The sequence below is a fragment of the Ciconia boyciana genome, chromosome 6 (assembly GCF_034638445.1).
Source record: "Ciconia boyciana chromosome 6, ASM3463844v1, whole genome shotgun sequence".
Classification (NCBI taxonomy): Eukaryota; Metazoa; Chordata; class Aves; order Ciconiiformes; family Ciconiidae; genus Ciconia; species Ciconia boyciana.
This window is the reverse complement of record NC_132939.1, coordinates 30896864-30924595: the sequence shown is the minus strand read 5'-3', so window position 1 is coordinate 30924595 and position 27732 is coordinate 30896864. Positions and strand designations below refer to the sequence as shown.

General features: G+C 35.7%; 1 protein-coding gene across 4 annotated transcripts in view; it reads left to right on the top strand.

Annotated features, from left to right (window-relative positions):
• The window catches only part of TTBK2 (tau tubulin kinase 2), a 111322-nt gene that overhangs the window by 29446 nt on the left and 54144 nt on the right, over positions 1 to 27732 (top strand). For all 4 annotated transcript variants that reach the window (XM_072864905.1, XM_072864902.1, XM_072864904.1 and 1 more), the window contains 4 exons: positions 4158 to 4305; positions 9932 to 10005; positions 11053 to 11193; positions 13572 to 13676. In XM_072864905.1, coding sequence (XP_072721006.1) covers positions 4158 to 4305; positions 9932 to 10005; positions 11053 to 11193; positions 13572 to 13676 — 468 coding nt within the window. The remainder of the gene's footprint in view (positions 1 to 4157; positions 4306 to 9931; positions 10006 to 11052; positions 11194 to 13571; positions 13677 to 27732) is intronic.

Below are 27732 nucleotides of genomic sequence, written 5' to 3'. Positions count from 1 at the left end.
TATACTAATATATCACTATCCACAAAACTACTCAGTTGTCTGATATGTGGAACAGTAGTCCTGTTTTCTTCAGGTTTATTTTCTTTCCTGTGTAATGTCATTGGAAAATTTTCTTCATTGGAAAATTTTGAGAATAGACTGTTGTTCATCTCATGTGATTATGCATTTTAACTTGTATGTTTTCCAAATCAAGTATTACAGGTAGATGAGTGCCAAATATTATCTGTGGGTAGCTCTTCAATTTCTTAATTTTTGTAGCAAACATTAAGATGGCATCTAAGGCGATATACTTCTTTCTGAATTCAGGATTTCATAGGACAGTCTGCCAGTGGAAGAAAACAGCATGCAAATTTTAGAAATTCCTTAGTGCTTGACACAATATAAATTAACATAATTAATACTGTTCTGTTAGGTTATGAAGTATTGAAGTTTTTTGCTAGCATTCTTGAAGCAGTAGAGTACTTAAAAATTCCTTGTGTAGAAAGATGAGGTGGTATAAACCAGTGGACTTCCAAGTTTTGGTGACAGTGGGTACTGTCCCTAATTATCAATAGCACTTCTGATTGTTCCTTGTGGAACTCTCCCAATATCCTGCCATTAAAGAATAGCAGCTCTGTAGTATGATTGCATGAGATTATTTTGTTGTAACCAGTTTAAGAAAAAGAAAAAGTACACATTCTGGAAGTTATGTAAAGATTTGCAGCTGAAATGCAGTTCTCAGAATTTTTGCTGTTCAGGACCTTGGTCTTTGTAATTGTGAAAACATACCTGGAATTTGTGGACATTAACATTTTTAAGAACTATGCTCAATTAAATTTAATTTTAACCTAGATGTTCTTTAGGGTGATTCTGTTTTGAAAACTAAGCATAGAAAAGACATTATAAAATATTTTTTCCTCAGTGACGCCCTCCCTCTCTACTAGTCTCTGTATCTATTAGCATTTGCTTTTATCCTCTGTCAATGCCTTTTCTCATCTCTCTTTTTTGCCTTTGAAACATTTATTACAATCCTGACTTGGAGAGACTTGATTGTAATGATAATTGTTTTTAGGCAGGTTTAAGAACGTCATTCAATATGCGGTGTAAGCGACAGTACCAAGATAAAACATGTTGGAAATTGTATGCTTTAGACCTGAAACATACAAAGAGATAGGAGTGGAAGAGAGAATAGAGAGACTGAGTTTGGGGTGTGGGATGCTGAATGCAAAGAAGAGAAACTTGAAACTAATGTACAAAATGCGAGAATGCAGTGCAGGTGTAAACGAGGGCAACATGGTCCTTGTCAAGGTAAAAGATGAGCAGATGTGGCAGGAGGCCAGTATGATTGAATAGTCAACTCCTGTCTGCACTCAAAAGCAAAACGCAAGCGAACAGAAGGTGGAAACAGGGATGGGCTGCTCAAGATTAATATGGAGACATTGCCTCTGTTTGTTGGGATGAGTATATGGGAAAGCCAGAGCTCAGCTGGCAGTTGAAACTGGTGAGGGATGTGAAAAGCAACGAGAAAGGCTTCTACAGGGACATTGGCAGCAAAAAGACAACGAAGGAAAATACGGGCTCATTGCTGAATGTGGTGCATGGCCCAGTGACAAAGGGTGTGGAAAATATTTTTTCTACAATCAAAGAGAGGTTCATTTGTGCCTGGAATTATTGACTGATGTCATTATTGGATGTATGTTAATGATTCTGGTGTACTTTATCTGAGGATAGAAATTGATCTGTTTATTTTATTAGTGTGGTGGTGTGTTTGTTTTTTTTTTGTCTTTTTGTTTGTTTGTTTTTTAAAATTTTAAGCACACAAGCATAAAAAAAAAACCTCAGAGGCAGTCTTTCGCAGTCTGGCCATTTCTCAAAGCTGGTAAATGAAGGGTAAATTGTATAGAGGTGAGGACGGCTGTGTCACCTCTTTCCTTTTCCCCTCTCACCTTTTTCACCATGCATTCTCACTGTCTCCGTTGTGCTTGTACTGTGCTGAAAACTTATGTGCTTATGCTGAAAACTACAGTGAGATCAGTGTCTATGTTTAACTGTTGGAGCCCTGTTGATAGCTCAGAGCTCAGGCAAGATAATGGCATTACAAGACTAAGAGGTGGAATGGAAAAGTGCAGACTTAAAATGGCCAAATTAGTCACAAAACTACACCTTCGAGAGATATACATAGATACCATAGATACACACATACTTTTTTTTTTTTAATATATAAATATATTTAAATACATATATATAAACTTGTTGAAACTTGCTGTTTTTCTGAATGTTTAGATGACAGATCTCTTCCTTTTTGTAAGGACTAACACTCTGCATGTATTAAATACATCTGAATGTAACCAGGTTATACTGAGTATTTCATTGGACTTGAAAGGTTTCTGTTTCTCATGGTTTGTCATTATTTCAGAGTTAACCCTAGATTCTTACCTGAGTAGTTCCTTAAACAAGTCATGTCCAAAGACACAAACTTCTTATTCAGGATTTGTGATACTCTGTACTTGAACTTGTGAAGTTCTTGAAATGTGTAGGTTAAAGAGTAACAGGCTTAAGCCTGTGTCGGTAGTATGCATGTTAAGCTGCTTCAGAGAAAGTATACAGCCTGTGGAGAAGAGGAGATTGCATTTGCTAACAGCTAGTGTGCTTGTTAGAAAGAAATGAACATGTGAATTTGCAGTCAACGGGTGTTGCACTAGAAGCAGGTATTTAGGTGGGTTAGTTCTGTAGGTGTGAAAACGTGGTGTGCTGTCTATCCTATGTACCTTTTTAAAACTGGCAATGAATTGGCCAGAAGTAATGTACATAATGCTATGTATCTTGGACCATATTAAGAATATTGAAATAGCAGTGGCTTGCGATGGTAAAAAAGGGACAGAAAGCACATGATGAAATACTGAGTATTGTTGTAATCATAGAGAATAACAATTATATGTGATATGACTTCAAAAATGCAAGTAAACAATGTGAGTATTTTATCTGTTACCTTCTTCCTTACTCTTAGGAGCCTAGGCTGTTTTAAAAATTGTTTTTCATTCTCAGTCAGATGGCTGATTGTCTGGGTTAGGAGACATTAGATTTATTTGCAGAATCTGAAGATAGGTCAGCATATTGCTGATGTCTAGATCCCCAGAATGTTTACATGACATTTAATACAGTGTGGTCATATAACCTTAGCAACTGTATGTTTTCAAATTACATTTAGAAAACCATGTCAGTTCTTTCAAGGTAAAATATAGTAAAAATACAATATTGTGTGTTTCTTAGGGTAAGTTCTTTTTGTCTCCTTTTCTCTTTTATCAGCTTTAGAATGGTAGCTACAGGGGAGATCACCACATGAAAGCATTACATGAAATAACATTGACATTTTTGATACTGAAAACCAGACAAGTCTCTGTTCTCTGTGAACATTTAAAGCGGAGTGAAAATACAACTATTAATATTTGCTCTGAATGTAGTGCAAACTAATTAATATGCTAGGAGCGTTCTTTTTACCTCTTCCTAAACACAGACGAAACTTTGAGTGGTGCAAGTTTCTTTAGTTTGTCCATTAATAAGAATGGTATTGGTGAACGATAAGTAAATGTAACATTTAAAATATACATTCAAAGATCATCTTAGCCATTTCTTGTCATTTATGATTTAGCTGTTATGTGTAAGTCACTGCATATAATAGAAAATGCCTTACTGAAAATCTTTTCAGTAAGTCCAAGAACTTTTATACCTTTAATATTCAGTGTGTGTATTTCTGAAAAAATAAAAAGATGGCATATTTTAAAAATGTCACTGTGCATTTGTATTTGAAGGTCTCTGGGTAGTATGTGACTATTTGAGGAAAGACTTTATTCAGCATGCTGACTTTGGTCAGATTCATGCTGGGAATGCCAGTGCACTCTTCTATTGTATTAAATAAAGAAGTTTAGTGCAGATGGAAGTCAGGTGTATTAACTTGTTTTCCTAGGATTCTCTTCCAAACTGTGGTTAACCATACCTTTGTAGATTATTCAGTAGCTCTTTTATGTACAGAAGGATATGATTATGTGATTTTAAAATTTATTAGTAATACAACAGCGTTTGTGCTACGGCAGGCAGTACAAAGAAGTATTGATGTTTTGTTTCCTTTCTTTTCTTCTCTTTTAAATCTGTTTTTATTCTTTCTTTTTTTCCCAATATAGTTGAGGAAAATAGGAGGCGGAGGATTTGGAGAAATTTACGATGCACTGGACTTGCTTACTCGGGAAAATGTTGCACTGAAGGTCGAATCAGCTCAGCAGCCAAAGCAAGTGCTGAAAATGGAAGTAGCTGTGTTGAAGAAATTGCAAGGTAGGGCTGTACCCTGGATATACCAGAAGTAGAATGTCAGTCTATTTTCTTTAAAAAATCATTATAATCTCTATTTAGTCATAGTTTGAGTAAATATTCCTTGTATTCTGCAGGTTATTGCTAAATGGTTATTAAAAGTGGAATAGAAGCTCTTTCAGTTTCTGAAAGTTTTGCTACAATGAACCTTTTCTTTGAAACAGGATGACATGAAAATAAAAAGAACAACAAAAAATTAAATTGCTGCAAAACCTATGCTCAACTGTAGTTTATTCTGGATCCGTATCTTCTCCTGACCTTTTTTGCTCTAGACTTTGTTATTGTTGTTAGCTTTTTATTTCCCCTTCTAAGATAGAAGGAGCAAAAGATTGCTGCTTTTTTTTCAGTGCTATCTAGCGTTGAATATTTGCGGGTCCTTCATATAGCATCCAGGATAAAAATATTTGTATTTCTTTGCCTTTGCAAGTATTGCCAAGAATAATGCTGATGTTGAAATGGGAAACATATTTCAAAAAAACCCCACACAAACAAACAAAAAACCAACTTGAAAATACTGTAACTTGTAGAAAAAAAATTATTGGCATGTAGAGTCCTGAAATACTTTTTAGGGTTCAGGTCCTTGACCATGCAGAATCACAGCTTTGAATTGTCACTTTTGATGTACCTTTAGATACTTTAGTGCCTGAAGCTATCAACACAGAGAAATATGCAATGGCTTCTCTTCATTGCTTTTCACAACATAAGGTTATAAAAAGAAAGTTTAAAGGGGGACTTTTTTCTTTTAAAAAAATTATTTTGAATCTGGAAGATTTTGACTAATACATCCATCCCTATCAGCAGCCCTATTTTTCCAAATTCTTAGTTTGAATAAAACAAAATCTGCATGACATATGGTGCTGCCTAAGCTGCTGTAAAGGTCACATTGCAGCAGAAATTGACAGCCTCTATAGATTTAAGAGGGCAGGCATGTCACATGTTATAGTGTGAACAAACTGTTCCTATGTTTCTATCTTTTAAAGAATTTCACAAAAAAATCTAGTATTATATAGTTGAGCAAGGAGATTCAGGGACTGCATATTAGCTTTCTTTGAATTTTAGAGTTTCCAGTCCAGAGATGAACAGTAAATTTCAGTATAAGTATAATAAGGAATTAGGAATTCAGTATAATAAGGAAAAAGCTAAGTATAATAATGAATAAGGAATTCAGTATAATAAGGAAAATGCTAATAACTGAAAGAAAATATTGGAATTTGGTAGCACTACAGTGCCAATGTATTTGTAAAAACATAGCCTTACATACGACTGCATAACTGGAGTGCCTTACAACTTTCTACTGTGAATTTAAGTATAGTGAAGTTTGAGTTAAGATGTTACAAAAATGCTTTTTTCTTAGTAAAATCTTTTTTACCTTCTGAAATATTTTTGAAAACCAAAAATGTTTGCTGAAATAATAAAAAATTGATTTGTGAATAATTGCCATAGGGGCTTACAGAAGTTATAATTTTCTTATCAGTCTTCCTTTGGGAGTATAATTCCTTTACAACTCAAGTCTTCCTGCAGAAGAGTCTCTGGTTCTACTGAATCATGGGAAATGCTGTCTAGATGAAAAGAACAGAATAATGAAACACCTGAACAACAGATCCACTGAGGCAAATAATCCAAATAATATATAATCCAAATAAAGATCTTTCAGTTATTTATTTTCTCAATATTCTTTCTCTGAGAAAAAAATAGAAGTTTTTCTATAACTGAAACCCTGATTTTGTATGAGATCTTTAGAAGGAGCTCTTTTGACAACCGTCCTTATGAGAAGACAATCTACATATTATTCCTTAATTTTTATCTCTTATTATTCTCTCGCACAGTTAAAAAAAAAAAAATGACAGAGAGAAAAAGTCAGTGATTCTGTGGTAGTAACACTAGAGGTGACCTTTAGTCATTGCTGTGCAAGTTCCATATTACACTGTAACTGCTCTGGTTTTAGACAGTGAACGTTGTAGATGATGAGGAAAGTGACTACAGTAAGAGATGGGTCAAGGGTGAACCTTTTGCATATATTGAGATTTATGGTTTGCACAGATACATAACTTCATTTTTACATGCATATATTTTTATCCATACTTAAAGGTTTTTTATTAAGTAAGATTATGGTAGAGACCATTTTATGTTTTACATAAAATCTTGGCTCCTAGGAGCCATTTCCATTAATTTTTCTACCTTCCCAAGTTTTCAGTATGTAAGAGCTAAAAATTTGAAGCAGAGAGAAAATCAAGAAAAATGGACAAAAATGGGGAGTAGAAAACAACTTTATTATTGCTTCTTGAAGAATATTTTTTATTAAATGCTTCATTTACCATGTAGAAATTTTTCTTATTTTTGACAAGTTTTTTTTCATGCAGATTCAGAGCAAGTGAAATTGTAAACAGTTCTTTTAGGATATTTTTGTAACAACCTTCTAATAGCATACATCCTCTGAGACCAACTTTTATCTTGTTCCTCAATCCCTTTTTGGCATATGTGTTTGTATATATATGTATGTATATAATTACCATCCTTTTCTCAAAGGGCTTATGTTCTCTTACTTTCAAGGTGTTCTAGTTACCTTGGACATAAATCAGAGGAAGGAATGTAATTGTCATGAAAATCCTTTTTCTTGCAAATATTTGGAAAGTTTGATCTATGAATAGTACGTAATGAGAGACAGTGAGCTGACAGTGTCATTCAGAATTCTCTTGACATGTAGATCTGATTTTTAAATATATTTATTCTCATGTACCGTTTCTGGGAAAATTATGAGAAACAGGCTTTTAGGAAAGAATTAAATAAACAGGTGTAATATGTCTCAATCCAGCAAAACAGCTCTTCCAGTCTTTACTAGAGCTAGACATTCTCAAGGTTACAAACATGCTTTTGAGTGTTTCTGAATTAGAATCTTACTTCACAGAAACTGTGAAACTGAAATGAGAATAGCTGTTGGCAGAAGTGCAGGGATGTACTATTTTTTATTATTTTTGCTTTCAGAAATTTTGAAAATTAAAAAGAGTGTGGTCATTCATTGCGGGGGGTGAAATAAGTCATAACTTTGTAGGTATGCAGTACAGTGAATAATGAAAAACTTCAAAGAAGCTCTTTTAAGACCCTGATCTAGCAAAACATGCTTAAATATGTGAGTAGTTGTATGACTTCTCTCTTAATTATGAAGGAGTATGTTCACTGATACAGCCATTTGTTACAGCTTAGTCATCAATTGCATCTTTGATTCCCCCCCCCCCCGACAGTGATGCTATCTCCTAATTATTGTTGTCAGAATACTGATTAACTCTTCAAGCTCTGTTTTTGGTTTGTTGTTTTGGTTTTTTTTAAAAGAAATCTGCTGCAACAGATGGTTGTTTTGTTTAATCATGTTGTTAGGCCATCTGTTCCCACAGTCAGATGGGAGAAGACAGATTTATCACATCTCACTCAGTGAGAGTGAGACTCACTCAGTTGGTTTCCGTCTCACACAACCTTACAGACTTCTCCCTCACTCATTTACAGCTCTCTAGCATAATTTAGTGATGGGTTGCATCTGGTGTAGGCTGAAAAGCTAGCTGTAGTGATACACTGCAGCCTGGGGAATGGCATGTAGGCTTCATAACCTCCCTAGGAAGCTTTTCAAGGGCATAGTTGTTAACTGCAGCCTACTACCATCTTCTTCTCCCCCTGCTCCCCAGCCATGTGGTGCTCAGGTGTGAGAAAATACTGTTTTCTTGCTGAGGGAAAAGACACTGACAGTATCTGCAAAGGTGTAGTAGGTGTGTATAGCCACACTGGAGTGGTGGAGGATCATGCTATTTGAATAAGGTGTACAGAATCTACTTCTGTCCTTTCCCGTTTCCTCAGATTTTTATAAAAGTTAGTTTCCAGAGAATTTACCACACCACTGGAGTTGCTTCTCTAGTTAAAATGGGGTTTCTCTGACCAAACTGAGTTTTGGACATTTACTGAATTTGTCAGATGAAATCTGACTAATATGTTTCTCTGAAGATGTTCCTTCAGCATACCCACAGTGGCTGTAAAATGAATCATAAATATTTGAGATGAGACTTCATTAACTGGAAACTGCAGCAATGAATATACAAAATTTCATCTTGACAAATTTGCTGCAAATCCTTTTTCTTCATAAAATTATACTGTCTGTAATATTGCCTGTCTTACTTAAACAAATGGGTGGAAGGAAAAAGTGGAGGAAAAGCAGTGGCACTTACAGCTTAGCACTTATGTGTTTGCAGAAGTTGTAGAGACTTCTTTTAAAATAATTCTTTTAAAATAAATTATTTTGATGAATCCTGTACCATTTTCTTTGTTTAAATGGGCCTATCTGTTTTAATTCTATGTGGCAGGGAGTTTTCTGAGGAAGCAATAAACAGGCAACTGCTCTTCTGTCAAGTGAAGTGAGAATATTCAGAAGCTGTAGGGCCAAGTTTTAGGGTTTTGATGGAGCTATGAGTGCAGCAGTAACAAAAAGGCCCCCAGAGCTGTAGCTAGCAGTGATGGTGTTTTGAAAGCAGTAATGGTTTTTTGAATTTTTTTAATTGCTTTTCTCCTATCACTTCTTTTTTTTCCATTTATGACATTCTGGTAATCCTAAGGGTAAAGAAATTCATGAAAGAAACCTTAGGTGACACAAATTTTACACAGCTTTAGTGGCCACTTGCAACCATCAGCTTTCTCTTGGCTGTAGCTTCCATGGTGTCAGAAAGGAAGGTAAATGGCCTTAGGGACTTAAACCCTACAGTTCCCTGTTCTGTTGTAGAGTGGGGTCATAAGGAGTCCCAGCTTCTCTCCAAGTCAATGAACACAGATACTGAAATGACAATGAGATTGCATTCCCCTCCTGTTTCTCTACTGCAGTCTTTGGCTTGCCTTTTTCTCTATTTACCTAGCAAATCTTATGCTTTGACTTACAACTGCAGGATAGTAAGGAGATTATTTTTGACCAGCCTTCTTCTCCTCCACAGTTTGCTCCTAGCACTGGAGGAGGCTTTAAAGAAAATTGGCTTAAACCAAACTGTGATTTTTTTAATTACTACAATTCTTTTATCTCTGCTTCAGTGTACCTGAGCTGAATTTGTCTTTTGTAGCTAAACACCAAAGATCATATTGTAGAAACAGATATTCATAAATTGGATTAGTTGAATTACATTTTCTACAATTTCTTAATACAAAACATGACCTGCAGGTAACTACTACCGTTTTCTTTCATCGCAGCAGCTGCACATTATAGAAAAAGAGGAATGGTGGCTAGAAGTATTGCCTATAACAAGCCATCAGCTTTGCAAGAAAATAACCTTTTCCCAGTCCAAAATGCCTCAGATTTGTGGACATTTAGGCATGTTGCCATGCATTTTTTCTTAAGGAAGAGTGATAGCTGTGGTGGGGCTGCATATTTTATGGGAGAAAACTTTTATTTAATTGGGGGTAGAACTGACATTGGTTTTACAGCTGTTGAACTGTGGGGGTGGGAGGCTTAGTTTATTAAAGATCTCTAAAGAAATATAACTATTTATTCCAGTAATTTGCTAGATATTTAAAAGAATAAACCACAGAATTTCATTATTATTGGCTAATTTGGTTCTTTTTCTCTCAGGAAAAGATCATGTCTGTAGATTCATTGGATGTGGAAGGAATGACAGATTTAACTATGTGGTCATGCAGTTGCAGGTCAGTGTATCAAACAGAGCTTGCTTGTGTCTTTTGGTTTATTAGCCAAGCATATATGAAAATACCAGTAAAATGTTAGAGGATGACAAATTGAAAAAAACCCTAAAGATCATGAACGCATAGTAGTGAGCAAACCTAAAGTGAGCATATCTTTATATCTTTATCCTTTGATATCCTTTCCATAATTCTCTCAGAAAGGAGAAAGTTTATATCCTCAGAAAGACCTGACTATTGAAAGAGTGAACTGCAATGTCTTCTGAGATAATTCACATTCCTTTGAAGTGTTCACCTGAAGATAGTCTAAAATATATTAGTCAGTGCATTTTGTTGGCTTTTTTGATGAAAGTGAGAAAATACCCTTTGCAAGTAAAAGAAAAAACTTAATTCACTTTACTGAAAGACTTGTTCCCGTGGAAGGGGATAAAATGGCTTATTAGCACTTAAAGTTATGGGATTATTGTCCTTTATCATCTTGGTGAATATGAATACTGGAAAAAGGAGTGTGCTCTAGTTCATACTGTTGGTCATCTGTTATTTTGACAGACCAACGGTTCTGTGATGTCATGGGGGTGCATTTCCTCCATAGTATTTTTTTCACCTGTTTGGTTAAGTCATCTAAGATATACTGTATAATTAAATAAATTACAATTAAATAAATTACATACTTTTCCTTAAAGAGATGAGTATAAGGAAGTCCTTGTGAGCATTTTCTCCGTGGCCTTTTTTCAGTGTGACACAGATACAACATTAACTAATAGTGTATGTACTAGTCTTCTAATGGAGCTTAGTTTGGTCCGTGTTATTTAGGAGTAGAAAGATACTAAGATTCGTATTTTCAAAAATAGATTCTAAATTTAATGTTGGAGATACTAAGGGACATATACTCATTACATTTAGGTGAGATGCGTTATCCTTGAATATGAAAATAGGTAATGAGAGTATTCCGTGGTTAACCATGAACAGCTAAAGAAGAAGTAGGAAGACTATGCTATCTGTGAATCTCGGTATTAGTAGTTTTTTAAGAAAACGTCCTTTTAATTTGATCAGGGTCGGAACTTGGCAGACCTGCGTCGGAGCCAGTCTCGAGGAACATTCACCATTAGTACCACTCTGCGGCTTGGGAAGCAGATTTTGGAATCTATTGAAAGTATTCATTCTGTGGGATTCCTGCACAGGGACATAAAACCGGTAAGTCTGCCGATTAAATCAAAACAGGCAAGTAATATGTGGTCATTAGATGGCTGCATAAATAAGCATAGGTTCTATACTAGATGTTAAAATGAAAAAATGAGAAGGGACAGAGAACTGAATGTTTATTCATCAGATAGGGCAAATTTTTTGTATTAATTAATGTTGGATTGCAACACAGTAACTTTGTTCTTTGTCATCATCGTTTCCAGTTACTTAGGCCTCCTTGGAATTTTCTGTAGTTAAAACTTCCAACTCTTATCTGTAGCATCATGCAATCAAGAGTATTTGCCATGAGATATGATATAATGAGTTTGGCTAATGGCAATTAATATCTTCACATAATAAATCTAAGAGAATAGATACTAACTGTAGGGCGTATTTATAAGCTTTTCAATAGCAATTTTTTGGTATTTAATATATTTATAATGAACAAGGAAAGAAAAGACAGACTGTAAGAGAAAACTATTCAATTGTTTTATTCTGCAATTCTAATAAAATGAGTGTTGTCAAAATGTCATGAGGACAGTGCCTTCCTGAGAGCATCATGCTTTTGTTCTTATCATTTTTTTTTCTGTTTTTCTTTGAATTTATTCCTGAAATTGCATCAGCTATTTTTAATATTGCTCTCTATTAAAAGTATCATTAGAACTCTGAACTTTCAAAATTTGTAAATGAGAAAAAATAAGCAAATCTTGTGTTCTCTAATAGATGCAAATATGGCTGGTTATTTCTGGCATATATAGCTAAATTTCCTGTCAGCTGAATGATGTTTACATAAAACCTCTGATAAGTTTCTGTGCATTGGGGAATTTTCTTTTTCATCACTTCTTCCTTGCAGCTTCTTATAAAACTTGTATCCTCCCTGACCCATCCCCAAGACTTCATTTAATAGGGAAGGACACAGAGGCAGTGAATGTCAAGTGAAATAGGTGAGAAGGAGTTAGCTGGAGCGCAGGATTTTAATGATGAAAACAATTCCAGTTTTGAATGGGAAATGTGTTCCTTTATGGCTGGCAGGATGGATTGGGGACATCCTGTTATCTAGCTGTATCTTGGAGTCTATGGCCTCAAATAGGATGGAAATGAAGAATGCTGTTAGGGGATGGAAAAAACCCAGAAAATTAAATGTTGAGCCAGGATAAACAGCAGCGTGAAGCAATATATTAAATTCATAAAAGAAAGAATTTTTCTTCCCCTGTAGGAGTTATGTTGTGACTTACGCATGCAAAAGAAGGCACGATTGCTTTCTAGTGCGCAGTTTTCCTGGCTTGAAAATACAAGTCCATTTTATCTTTTATTATGTATCTTTGAGATAGATTATACTAAAAGCAAGCTTTGTGCTGAGCTGAAATCTTGAAATCCTTGGTTGGTTGTTTGCCTCATGTGATGAATTAGGCAATGCTGAAATTCTGTTCCATTTAAAAATAATGTTGATCACACTCATTTCAATTCATGGTTTCGATTGGTTTTTACCCTCAACCTTTGACATTGAAGCAGCTGTGAATTTCAGATTTATTTAGAACAGTACTGCTGTTTCACTTAATGGAAAAAGAAAATAGTTTCTCTAGAGTTAATTGTGTTAAGCTTCCAGCTTCCTCAGATCTGTAGTTTCAATTCCATTTCACAGAACTTGTTTTTAGCTTTATCTTTTTTTATATCATGTAATCCATTTTAAGGGGATTTGGTGTGGAGAGGCTTGAACCAATTCAGCCAACATGTTAAAACATCACATACTAGCAGTGCTGAAGAATTTTTTTTAAAGGACTAACATGGAATGTTAATCTGTAGAGGCAAATAAGAAAATTTACTGAAGCTTTTCAGAATGAATTATCTCCGTAAGTCCTCACTGACTTTCCAGCTTTTACTGTTCGGTTGTTTGGGGTGTTTTTTTGTTTGGTTTGTTTTGGTTTTTTTTAAACCTGGTTCTTCCTCCTCCCATGAAAAGGAAAAGGCAGTTTGCACCCCTTATTCTGTATTCTGCATATATGATATTAGTGCATTTGTTTAGATGAACTTGTTAACCCCTAGGCTGGTAGTTCTTTTTGAAATGTCCAAATCAAAATATGTGAGTGGGTGACATGATTGGAAAATTCTTGCTAAAAATTAATATATTCTAAGTGAAGAAGTAAGATGACAATCTCTTTGGACCATGTAGGCTGCTGTTCAGATATGCTAAGTTGGATGTCTGACTTTCTTAACAATGTTTTCTTCAAATTTAATAGGAGTTTAGTAGAACTGAAAATATGGAACGAAGGATAGAGAAGTAGAACATGGATTTTCTATAATTGTGTTACTGCATTAATATGTGCACATGTTGAAATGTGTGTGTGTGTATATATATATATATATCTATCTGTATTTGTTTTTCTTTCTAGTCTAACTTCGCAATGGGACGTTTTCCTAGCACCTGTAGGAAGTGTTATATGCTGGATTTTGGCTTGGCACGGCAATTTACCAACTCATGTGGGGATGTCAGACCAGTAAGATTTTTTCACAGTTATCAATTCAATTAATTAAATGTGGTAATATGCTGTCTTTTTTTCCTGGAGAAGTATGGGAGTTGCATTGAACTAGTAACTGATCTAAACTGGACAAACATCATCCCAGATCAGCAATGCCATGTGATTTATTGCTTGTAGTAAAAGATTGGCAGTCGGGAATGAATCAAGTTTCTGATTTTTGGCTTGAGGCAGAGGTGTAGTCTATGATTTTTTTTTTTTGGATAATCTCTCTCTTGGTTTGGAAAATCAAGTGACAAATAGGTTTTCATTAAATATCAGAGTAATACAGAAGAGCTGAACTTCACTTGGTATTATATATTGCATTAAAAAAAAATCTATGTAGGAGAAAAGTCAAACATTGAACTGAATATATAATCTTCTGAAAGAGAAAGTCTGAATAATTAAAACAGTGATAGGACACTAATTATAATATATAACAGGACATAGTTAAGTGTAGTTGCTGTATTCCCATGCGATGCAGTCTGAAGAAAATTGTAGATAAAAGCATATCAATGAGGACATTACAATTTTAAGTACAGTAGAGCCTCCCTAATTCACTGATGGGCAGTCCTTTTGTTAATTTCAAAGTTTGAAAATGAGCAAGTCAGTGCCATGGTACATGGTGATGTTTTAAAGAAACATATTTTCTTTATTAAACTAGTCTAGTTTACATTTTGATGGTAGTACTGAATAATGTACTAGTCAATATTGTGTAGCATATTTATTAATGTGATGCGATTTGAGTGGTAGAAGTCATCTCTACAGGATTTTCAATTTTATTTTGTTTAAGAAGTTGGGAAAGTGGCAAATTTTTGTGTGCAAATTATGAGGTATGTGAATTAGTAAGGTAAATTAGCGGGGTTCTGCTGTACTCTATTCCTTCAGCCATAATGCTGGACACTGCAATGAAAGCAAAGAGCAGGGGAGACCAACAGAGTGGCTGCTGCTGTTGGAAAGGTGAGCTAAACATTTTAAGTAGTTTTGAATTTTTTTTTTATTTCTCAGTGTTCTTGTTGTGTTCTGTATGTTTGGCTGCTTATAATGTTTTTCTAACTGACCTGTAATTTCAAAGAGAAAACAATTCCCAAGATTCTGTAATTTCTATATGTATACACACCAATGGTAGTATTTTCAGAAAAAATGGGTGATAACAACAGAAAATTTAATATTTCTGCTATTCTTTCTTTTGTAACAACTCGGCTCTTGCCTTTTGTTTTTCATTGCAGTGCCCTACAATGTAACTGAAGTAATTCTTCAATTTAATCTGTTTAGAATTTTCTGACTGTGTAATCCATATTAGTAGAGTGGCAGTGAGGGGGAAAAACAAGACAGTAGCTTTATTTGTACTTAATAGTCAGAAATGGCTCTTGTATAGATAGCAACGATACTGTTGGCCTTGCTTACTAATAAAATTTATTACTATTTTCATTAAATGTGCTATGTGCTTCTCCTTAAGGCTATCCTTCTTCTAAACTTCATTAGATTTCTTCAGCAGATACTGCAAATAACCCGGAACAATGTAAAAGCATGTTCTCCAAAAAACATAGTACTCTATTGGTAAGAACCTGTTCCTTAGTTAAGGTTGATTATTAGATTTTTATGATAAGCCTAATTTTCTATATACCTGACTTCCGCAGAAATAATCTAATCCCATTGAGATTTTACATATCATCCCTGAGTCCTTGAATTTCCATGACATGTTCTAAAAGAATGAGAAGTTTTGGAAGTTACAGTATCAGGTTTTAGTCCTTTGGCGGCTTTGTATTTCCCCCAACATTAAGGAATTCCTGGTGGCCATAAATCTGTTTGTTCAACTCAAAAGGATGGAAGAGACTTATATGGATACTGTTGAAAGCAGAAAAGTTTATGACAGGACTGTCTTTCCCTCCAGAAATCATTGGCCAGCACCACTGGCTAGCATATACATTCCAACAGGTGGAGATAAAAAATTGAGTTAGCTTCAAGACTGGTAGAGAAGAAAGGTGTTGTGTAGTTCTTTGACAAAATGCAACTTAGACTGGCAAGGGGGTTGAAACTAAAAGGCAATTACAAGAATAAATGATCATCAGTTTTATAGTATAAATCTTCTTGTTAATATAGGTAGTATTCACTTGACTGAAGTTCAAACAAGAAGTTGAAAGGAGGTCCTTATGGTGAAGAAGACTGCTTTATTTTATGAAATCAGGTCAAGAAGCAAAGAGGAAATGAGAAATTTATCAAACCATTAAGCTACCCAACATTAAACTCCTAGTTACTTCCAGTACATTGTACTAAGACAGAGGAATGCAGCAGAGTTTCATATGACTTCAGTGTGATAAGGTGTTCTTGTTTCAGATCTGTTATAAAAAGAAGAATTATAAAACTTGGGAATCCATGGTTTTATTCCAGTATTTGACTGAAGTATGTGCTGGTGGCTACTGATATGTTCAGCCATCCATTGGGACCCTTCTGCATTTCTGTTAGCCTGTGCTTATTCTAGTCTGAATCTTTTCTTTTGTCTCTCCTTTCTGGTTTCCTCTCTACATCCACCTCCTCATATTGCTTTGCTTCCTGTTAGACTAATTTCTCTCCCTCCGGTTTTGGTGCCCACTGGAACAGTACAATGCAACTAAGTGAAATTTTCTTTGCTCTCATTTTCTTTTCTTTGTACCACAGTGAAACCTGAAAGTATTCTGATGGAGTGAGAGGAAAGAAATTCAGGCTGTTGCAGCTCTGGATTGAATTATGCCTCATGACAGATAGAACATTTGAAGAATTTAGATGCCTGATTCAAACAAGGCTGTATTGAGTTTGTGTGAAATTTAGTTTTTCAAAAGCTCAGGCATAATCAGTTTTGGATGGCTAGTAGAATATTCCTTGACATCATCATGGTACGCTCTCAAATCCCTCCTTGTCTGTCTTCATTACAAGGCACACTGGAGATATAGGCTTCCTGCAAAGTATTGTGGGGGTTAATAAACAAAACAAACATTTGTTTCAGCTGCATTCAAGAACAGTTTGAAATGATTTTCTGAATTAAAAGCAAGCAGCTACAAAACCAGTCATCTAACATGAAGAATTTCAGCTTAATTTGGTAATATGCAGAAAGTTTCAAGCGACTGAATGGAGGATCTTATATGGAAAGTAGTGGCCAATGTTTAACTATAGATTTTACTACAGGTGCCATATATGATATGTTGGCATTGAAGTTCACAAACAGGCAGCAGTGCTAATGAGTCTGGAGAAATTTTGAAGTTCCAGCAATATTCCAATAGAAAATGTTTAAGCTTTAAAGTAGAAATTAAGGTTCATTGAGGTTAGAGAACTTAAATATTTTTGGCACTATCTGTAGTAATAACTTTTTTGTTTCGCACTGTTATTACAGTAGTTACCCAACATACCTGTTTTCATTACAGAAAATGCATTGATGACACAGACACTTGTCTAGCATGGACTTGGTTCTCCCTCATCTTTTCTATGGTGTATAGACCCATTCTGAACATGAGTTTCTTCATGTGCACTTACCTGTCTGTAATACTCCAAATCATAGCCTATGGAACTACGTCTCCCACGCATCATATTAATTTAATTGCAGGGTTTTAATGAGTTATCATAGACTCTTTTTGGGCAAATTTTACAGTAGCATTAGATCTATTTGTGTTCACTGCAGTCTGTTTTCTCATCTTTCTGCCACGTTTTTGTACCTTCCCGAAATGGCTGCAGAATTAAATTAAAAGCAGCTCTATCTTCCATGATAAATTGAATTATTCTCTAGAGTAAATAGAAGTTGTTACAAAAATTGCTCCCAGAATTTTTGTGCACTATAGGCAAACAAAGCCTCTGTTTAAGTACTGCTTATTTCAGTTCAACTTGAGTGTAATCTATCTTTTTCTCCTTTGTGGGAGCACTGATATCTTGAATTCTCATTTGATTGTTGTTTATTGCTAGAGTAGAATTTTAAAATGAGACATTTGACACATTAACTAGCATAAGAATGTATTTTAATATATGATTTACTGTGAAATACAATAAGGTTTCTCCTACTGTTTTGTTTCTTCTTCTGTTGTTTACCATAAGTAGTGTTTATTACAAAGTTCACAACAAATAAAGATACTCTGGTTCAGTCTGCCTTGAAATTAATAGTGGCTCATATATTAGTAAGCTGAAATTATTTTATTTGTTAAAAAATATATATTAAATTAAGTTATCTAGGGATCATAATTAAGCTTGCAAAAAAGAGTAGGTAGATGAGTCTACAATTGAAAGAAAATGTTTAGCTTGTCTTTACTGAGAGATGTTAGCATCCAGAATTTTCAAATTTCTGTAATTATGCCATCAGAACTAATTTATGGCTTCTCCCACACCCATGTGATAACAACATACCATCTGTTGACATCTTCTTTTCCTGTGCTGGTTTTTCTTCTCAATATTACTAGCTTTTGTCTTCCATGATGCCTGTCAACTTTCCCTCCTTTTTGCAGTTTTCTCCATTTTCTATTAATACAACTCTTGCACCTGCGTCCACGTAGTTTCTGCCTCTATCTTTGGTGAGTCTTCCTTTATCTGACTTTTCTCTGGCCCCAGCTTCTTTCACGATTTAGTTTCAAGTCTTCTTTCTTCAGCGTATCCCTCTCTAGTTTTATGTTCCCTCCTTTTCCCCTTCATCTTCTGATAGCCTCATTCATAAACACATTTTTTTATCTCTAGGCACATAATTCCCATTCATGAGTTCCCTCTTCCAATACTGTTTCCTTCTGTTCAAACTAAAACTGTGTCATCTGTCTCTAATATCTTTGTAAATATCTTATGATGAACTCTGACTCAAGATGCTCTTAGTCTCCTTTCTCCTGTGCCAACCACTCAGCGCTACTTCTGTTCCTAATCACTGCATGTGATACCATCTTCCTGTCACCAAGGTTTACTGGCAGTTTTGACTTGGTATGTCTTTACATCCAGTCTGTGTATATATCCTGACAGTGTTTTCTGTATAATATGCGCTTACATTCGTATGTGTATGTATGTTTGTTTGGGGTTTTTTTTGTTGGTTTGTTTTTTTTTCATTCACAAACCTGAAGTTCTTGTGTACGCTAACCATCTCCTGACCTGACTGTTACAGCATCCTTTTTCTGGTCTGATGCATAAGGTTTTTGCCTTAACAAATACCGAAATTCAAGGGTGCTACTACAGTCACAATTTATGTGATCTGTTTTGATTATGTTACCCTTCCAAAGTGCATCAAACAAGCTACTTATTTTCATTTTTAAGGCTCTTAAGGATCTCTGCCCGCACAGCCTATTATCTTTCATTCACAGTAAAAATAAGCAACAGTAAAGATGGTGACCTGCCTCCATTACCTACTTCTGGATTTTTAAAGAAAGGAACTTCATTCTGTATTTCAGACTGTTCCTTATGTTGGAAGGGAGATTTCTGTAACCACCCAAAACCTCATTGTTTTCTTTTAAATCTCTGTTTGGAAACCAAACTGGAAATGTATCATTATTTTTGTAGGAGTTGAAAATAATCTTTTTTTGACCCTTAAACCTTCAAATACAGTCTGTTATGACTGTAATTATTATTTAAGGTTTAAATGGAAGGCGTGCTTAACAGCAAAAAGCAGAATTTAGTGCCAGTCTGTATAGAACTACACAAAGATGGAGATAATACCGCATATGGAAAAGATTATCTTCTAATACAAGAAACCATACATGAATGATAGGAAGTCTTATTTATGCATGTGCTGTGTACATATTGCTGGCTTCTTATTTTGAATTACTGAAAAAAGTAGTTTCAACATTGCATTTTCACTTTGGCTGTTATTTGTTTCTTATAGACAGGTTTGGAGGGAGGATTTTGTGTTGTCATTTTGTTATATGAGAAAGCCTTTCCTGAAGATCATCCCAACTAATTCCATGAAGGGTTCAAGCCACACTTCTGTATCAAAGGATCCCCTGGAGTTTTGCTGTCATGCTTGTCAGATCCCAAGACATCTCAGTGTCATTGTCAGAGATGTTGTTCATCTTCATACTACCCATCTTAATGTCATGGTGATTTAGCACCATTAAAACCATACTACTGGGGAGTCCATTCAGCTGTAGCTGCTCCTGTCTAAATACTGTTTTGAAAAATGCAGGTTTAATGTAAAGAGCTTCTCAGGAAGTAATAGTTAAAGAACAGGAAGAGGAATCCCAAGCGAGCAATTCGATTGTTCAACACTTGTAGTGCTTACTGTATTTTTTCATTGCATTTTGGAGTTTCACATGTGGACTGTCTGTTTACAGAATTGAGGAGCAAGCAGTTTTCAGCCCATTTCACCGTTTTTTTTTTTCCCAGTGGGGTTTGCAATAGCATGATTTTTCACCCTTGGATTAGATTATCTAAAATTACCTTCATTGGGTTTGCAGGAGCCAGATGACAGTATGACTGATTTTGAGAGTAAAAAAAATAAGACTTGAAGGAGATAGATTGTAGTTTATCCACCAAGAATATGATGGAATCTAAGAAATTGCTTCTGGAGGTATTAATGTCTTCTTTATTCCCACATTTTTGTATCCATCAGATCCCTTTTTGCAAGAAAAGTGCAGAACTGTCACAAAGCTTAAGCTTTTGAAGTCAGTAAGCAGCAGTTTTCATATGAACTACTGCTATAGGATGCACTGATTTTTACATATGTGAAGGACAAAATGTTTTGCATGAAGTATCTCTTTCTCTTCTTAATTATCAGTTAGGTTTTCCTCATTTATTAACTCAGGGACCCAGCCAATGATGTGTTGTTTGAGTCATCCATTCCATCTGACCCAAGCTTTCAATACACAGGATGGCATGGAGTTAAAGAGTAGAGGAGTTCCACCAGTTTTTTAAATTGGAATAAATTGCTATAAACATAGAAGCATATGGTTTTTGTTTGTAAAAACTAGTATCAAACTTCTTCCTTATTCTTCCTGGGTTTCCTTGTACATCATTGCCTTTTTTGCTTTTTTACATAAGCTTATCTTGCCACATTGCAGCTGAAGTAGCCTTTTTCCTCTAATTCTCTCTGCAGAACTATATAATTTCTTCCTCCAACAATATCAGAACTCTTTTTCAGAAAACAATGAAATAATACCTCTCCAGTGTATTTCCCAAATATTTTAGTTGTAGCTGTCTTTATTCCTTTTCCTACAAGGTGAATGCAGAGTTTCTAAGTCTTATTTTTACACATTGACTGTGTAGGTAGTAATCTGTTGTAAAGTTGGTAAAAAGGGATATAATTGATTATAAATGTAATACAGCAACTGTTGGAGAGAGACTAATTTCTGGTATTCCATAATCATTATCTGGACTGTAACTTTAAATTCAGCATTTTCCTTATGGGAAAATATCTCCCCTCTTTAAAAAGAGGAGTAAGAGTTCATCTCAGGAAATTATGGGAAGGAGTATTTTGAGAGACGATTTTATATAATGAAAATGTTTGTGTTCAAGCTTTATTAGTCTGCCCCAGTGTCTGAACATACTGCAAAAGGAAATACATTTATTGTTCATCTTAAGGACCCAGCATTTTTAGATTTTTCTGGGGTTATTCAGCCAGCAGAGACAGTTTCCCACTTGTTCCAGATATTAGCCTTAAGATGAAATAGTTGTAGTTGCAGTTTTCTTATTATAGTGTCATTTTACTACAGTGGTCTGTTTCAGTTGGTAGATCTTCAAAACTGAAAGAAAAATAGATTAACATAAAAATATAAAGCAAAAAAAATGGTTTGCAAACTTTTTCATGCTACAAATAGTTTTCTCTCAGAAGAATTACTGTAAAATAAAGTATTTGTTTAACTGCTAATTTTGAAATTGATTCATTTTAACAAAGTTGTCCTGTCTTGCAGCTGTGTGAATGACTGTGTGAGGAGCTAACTTCAAAGAGAGAGGGATATGTCCCTTGTATCTCAGTAATAAGATATTTGTAAAATGTATGAACATGTTGAAGAGAGTAGTGAAGGGCTGCAGTTCATTAAGTTGTATGATCTGACACTATTACCTGGTTAGAACTTAAAAGTTAGAAACAAACATTTATTGCAGCTTGTAGGATTGTGAAGGATGTTAGAAAGGAGGTAATGACAAACGTATATCTTAGTGTTGCTTGTAGTATAATTCACACTATTTTCAAAATGAGAGCTTATAATGTTATTTTATATTTTCTGTTCAATTTACTTAACCTTGTTTTATTAGCTAAAGAACTTGAAGTCTGACTTAAATACATCACAAAAAATCTTAAAACTTTTCAGGGGAGATCTTGAATGCAAATCCAAATGTCATATTCTAGATGTAGGTAGTACTAGCATTATGTGCCTCAGAGTACAGATGAAAGGTACCTGTTCTGCCACTTTATACATTGTGTATTCACTTTAAGAGTAATAGGAAAAGGTATAACTCTTGCAAGTAAGGTCTTTGGAAATGTATTCACTCTATTAACATTGAGTTCACTATTTACAGTGGGTAGTTTTGATCTGTTGGGTTTTTTTGTACGTGGATTCATGTGCATTGAAGATCTAGTACTGTTTTATTAGAATGAAATTGTTCTGAACGCGCAAATGCAGTATCTGAAAAGTAAAATATCAGTCTCTAGTATAGTCTGTTCTAAACTGTGAAAAACATATATAAACAAATGGCACATGAACAAATTTTTCTGCAACTATGCTGTTGTTCTCAGTGGTTTGAACTTTGGCTCTTTGTTCATTTTATTTTTGTTTGTCTGGAACGTATTTTGACCACATATACTTTTGGGAAACCTTGAACAATGATACATGTGTAGCTGGGAATAGGATGAAGAATATGGAAACTTGGGCAGGTGTGTGTGTGTATAGGCTTCTGAAACTAAATTTTACATGTTGGGGACAGTACTAGGATGCAGGTATTTGGGGTAGGTGTAGAATTAAATTCTAGAATGGAAGTTGATAAGGAAACACTCATTGGTGGGAGGAGCCTTGTCTGGCAATGGAAAAGATTGGAAGAGAGAAAAATGTGTGTGGGAAGGAGAACAAAAACTGCTGCGGATTATGTAGGCTGTTAAAAGAAGGAAGGAGGAAACAGGGGCAGGGGAATAAATTGTTGGAGAGAGGAAGCCAATAATTGAATTAATGGTGTAGATAAGAAATGATTACTAAGAAGCAGGGTAATTAGAATTTAATTGTGGGGATACTCTCTCTAATCATCAGGCAAATACATTTAGCAGGATGCAAATTTAGCATATTTATGAGATTCATAGTCTACTGTTTATTGCTTTTTGAGAGTGTTGTCAAAGGGTTATTTTACCTACCATTTTGTTTCCCATTGTCCTAGTGATAGCTGAAGTAAGTAGTACTAGCATCTGTTTTTTCTTGAGACAAAGAATAAATCATTCTTTTTGAATGTAAACCAAACTTCATACAGCCTTCAGTTGACATGTCTCTATTTACATGGTGATAATGGAAAGCGAAGGTTTCCTTAAAAATCCATAAATTCAACCATCATGTATTATCACAGGCCTGAGTTTTGTGGTCTTTTATTTAAATGGACTTCAAGTTACAAATAACTAAATTGTATTTGTTTTACAAAGAAGATAGTATAATGTGTATGCAAGCTGAACTGAAAAAGCTAGGGAAAAACACAATTGAAAAACTATCCATAAGAAGGTGGTGTTTAGGTAAAACTTTTTTATCTAAAACATCTGTGTTTTTCAACTCAGTATACAGGTCTCACTGACTGGCAGACTATAGAATTACTCAACAGCCAGGCCCCTGAGTCTGGTGATTTGGACTCAGCAAAGATGAATGAAGGAGAAAACTCCTTTTTGCCCTGTTTGGTGCTTAGTTTGGAATGTGGGCTTCCTTTTTGAGAGTATGCTATCTAGTGGGTTAAAAGATATTCTGAGGAGACTCTGTTTTGTCTGTGGAACTGTTGTATTTTTGATAAATAAGGCTTTTTAGGTCAAAAGAAGAGTTACCCTTTGACTGCTTCCCCCCCTCTCCCCACCTTTCTCCTGCCCTTCCCAGTGACTAGATTTTTGGTCATTCTTCAGTTGTTACTTAAACAAAATGAAGGGCTTCGACAGAGTTCTCACCCTCATAGGTTTGTTTAGCATGACCTTAATTTCAAGTGTCTAAACTTTCCTGTGCTTATTTGAAATAACTAAAAAATAAAAATTACATTCTTTTAACATACATTAAGGGGGCTTACAGTATTTTAGATCTAACTTGCTAGATTTTTTTTTTTAACTTGGAAATTTGAAATCTTAAACCTTACCAAGCTAGGAAGTCCTGATTTTAGAACAACTAGGAGAAGTAGCACTGTTTTTTCTGGTATGCTTTGCATTAAAGGAGTCACAAAACACTTACTCTAAACATTAATAAAAGTATTCAAATCCAAAGGAGACGGAGTATCCACCAAAATTTTCTGAGGAGTTACTCATGCTCTTTACTTGTGGCCTGTTGGTAACAAAATTGTCTCTGACTCCTGCTAAAGCAGAAGATACACCAGCTGCTGTACAGTGTGACCCTTAGAAAAATGCAGTGAAAGCAATTGTGAATGCAAGAGTTTAGATCTTTTTATTGTCTAGGGAAGCAGTTACAAACCTGTTCACATCAAACAATGAACATGTTACTCTATTCAGGTGTTTATGTACAAAATCAGATAAGTGCTGCTTGCCTTTCTTCAGTGCCCTCAGGTTCTGAGGATTTTCCAGCAAATGAGTTTTTATCTTCAAGTTTCACTTTAGGATGACAGATGGTGTCCTGGAAATATATTTTAAGAAGCTGAATTCTTTAAAAAAAAAAAAACAACAAAAAAACCCCAAACAAACCAAAACAAAACCAAACCCAAGAAAAACCCCAAAACAAAACAAACCCCAAAAAACCAACAAAAAACCCCTCTGCGCAGAAATGTGTTGGTAAATATAAAAGTAGAGTATTAAATACCTTTTGAAAGCTTTCAAAGTCTATTGTACTTCAGTTAAATACAGGGATAGAAGGTATACATTTCTTTTATATCCATTCTTTTATTTTGTTTTTTACTTCATGAAAATTTGGGAATGGTTATGCATTTGAATTGCATAGTGTTTCTTTCTTTTAATATTCTGGATTACCTTCATTGCTGAGAAGGACTACCATCCTATTCTACCATACCTCCTGTCATCTTTCGGAAGAATTGCAGATTGTTTATTTCTGTGTTTGGAAGAGAACATAGTTTTTATGGTACTGAAAGAGTGGAAGCTATATCCATTAAATGCTTTTTATGATGGGCAAAAAAGTGGGATAATTTTAAGAACTAAAGGAGCAATGGTGAAGCTACACTGTTGTAAGAAGAAAGATCACTGCAAATCTTTTGTCCTCTCGGAAGGCAATTTGGACCCACAGACTGCTTAAAGATGGATTGCTCATATACACTTCTCAATCTCCTTTTCAAGTAAATGCTGTTATAGTCTGATACGGCATGTAGAGGATAACCAAGGGATCAAGCCCAGCCAGCATGGGTTTAGGAAAGGCAGGTCCTGCTTAGCCAACCTGATCTCCTTCTATGACAAGGTGACCCACGTAATAGATGAGGGGAAGGCTGTGGATGTTGTCTATCTAGGCTTCAGTAAAGCCTTTGACACGGTTTCCCACAGCATTCTCCTGGAGAAACTGGCTGCTCATGGCTTGGATGGGTGTACTCTTTGCTGGGTAAAGAACTGGCTGAATGGCCGGGCCCAAAGAGTGGTGGTGAATGGAGTTTACTTCAGTTGGCGGCCGGTCACAAGCGGTGTCCCCCAGGCCTCTGTGTTGGGGCCAGTTCTGTTTAATATCTTTACCAATGATCTGGATGAAGGGATCGAGTGCACCCAGTAAGTTTGCAGATGACACCAAGTTGGGCGGGAGTGTTGATCTGCTTGAGGGGAGGAAAGCTCTACAGAGGGACATGGACAGGCTGGATCGATGGGCCAAGGCCAACTGTATGAGGTTCAACAAGGCTAAGTGCAAGGTCCTGCATTTGGGCCATAGCAACCCCATACAGGTTTGGGGAAGAGTGGCTGGAAAGCTGCCCAGCAGAGAAGGACCTGGGAGTGTTGGTTGACAGCCACCTGAATATAAGCCAGCAGTGTGCCCAGGTGGCCAAGAAAGCCAATGGCATCCTGGCTTGTATCAAAAATAGTGTGGCCAGCAGGACTAGGGAAGTGATCGTGCCCCTGTACTCGGCACTGGTGAGGCCGCACCTCGAATACTGTGTTCAGTTTTGGGCCCCTCACTACAAGAGACACATTGAGGTGCTGGGTCATGTCCAGAGAAGGGCAATGAAGCTGGTGAAGGGTCTAGAGCAGAAGTTTTATGAGGAGCGGCTGAGGGAACTGGGGTTGTTTACCCTGGAGAAGTGGAGGCTGAGGGGAGACCTTATTGCTCTCTACAACTACCTGAAAGGAGGCTGTAGTAGGGTGGGGGTCAGTCTCTTCTCCCAGGTAACAAGTGATAGGACGAGAGGAAATGGCCTCAAGTTGTGCCAGGGAAGGTTTAGTCTGGATATTAGGAAATTTTACTTCACCAAAAGGGTTATCAGGCATTGGAACAGGCTGCCCAGGGAAGTGGTTGAGTCACCATCCCTGGAAGTATTAAAAGACGTTTGGATGAGGTGCTTATGGACATGGTATAGTGGTGGTCTTGGTAGTGTTAGGTTTACGGTTGGACTTGATGATCTTAAAGGTCTTTTCCAACCTATACAATTCTGTGATTCTGATCTGCAAGCATTGCTGTTACTTTAAGAAAAAAGTCTTAGAAGTGGTCCACAGATAGTACTGACTAAAACTCGTGCAGTTTTCTTTATTTGCCCTACTGATGATTTAGAATCTGTGTCAGTAACTACTCCTGAATAATACCTTGAATGCATGCATTTATTATAAATAGGAGTCTATATACTGGAAGTTGTTCAAGCATAGTTACTGAACATTGCATTTGGATTAAAATTTGGATTAAATTGAGACCGCCTATTAAATTTAAATGATTGGCAGCACTTTGGTCAACTCCAGAAAACTGTGAAATTTATGGGGTTTTGGTTGTTTTTAAAGAGCAGGAAGATACATTGTATCTTCAGCAGTTCCTTGATACATTCTCTGCTTAGAGTGACACAGATTAAAGTAAAATCCAAGGACAACTAGGACATGTTTTATGAGTACAGTTATTAAATGGCAGTGGATTATATGAAAAATAATTAAATAGTACAAAAAAGTTCCAGGGAGCTGTTTCAATTCATAGTGGTCCATATTCAGCATATAATAAATAATTGGCTAAAATATGTTAACTGGTCTAAAAAGACCTCTCTTCCAAACCTATCTAAAACTGTTGAAAGCCAGATGCTGCAGGGTAATGGTCCATGTAATTTTGTTAAATGTACTGTTCAGTGGTGGTTTCATCCTGTTGAGAAGTGTTTTGTTGCTGGCGTTTACCTTATGCTATCTTTTCTCAGTAATGTTCTCTCGGTCCCTAGCAGTACATTACACAGGGATGTGATTAGTCAAGAATTGCATGTTTGCACCTAAACAAGTAAAATCATACTTATTTTTCCTCTTGAAATCTCATCTTCCTCAGCCATACTGCCTGTCTCATATTTAACATGTATTGTCACTTAAACTTGCAATACAATTTTTGAGCTCCTCTTCTTCATTTCATTTTTACCTTCAAGTTGTCACTAAATCGTAATATTTTCTCACTGAAACTTATGCAAACTTCTCTAAAATTTATCCACATGCCTTCTCTCTTCTGATAAAATTTTCATCAATCCTTAGGTTATTTCCTTATCAGCTATTGCAACAACTTCTTTTTAGCCTCCTCTTTTCACTGTCACTCTTGTGTGAGTAGAGTTTACTGGAGTCATGTCTCACTAATAATTGCACTGCTGTGTAGTTAGGCTGCTGTTGTCCGGGCTGCAAGTGATGAATGTGACAAAGAAGTGTTTCTGCAGTTGTAGGTGCTATGGTACTATATGTGGTATGTAACAAGGAGGAATTTTAACCTTAAGATAATCCTGTTTTATCCTTCCCGTTTATCCTTTTCCCAACCTGTTTCTGAAAAACACAAGAACTTGAATA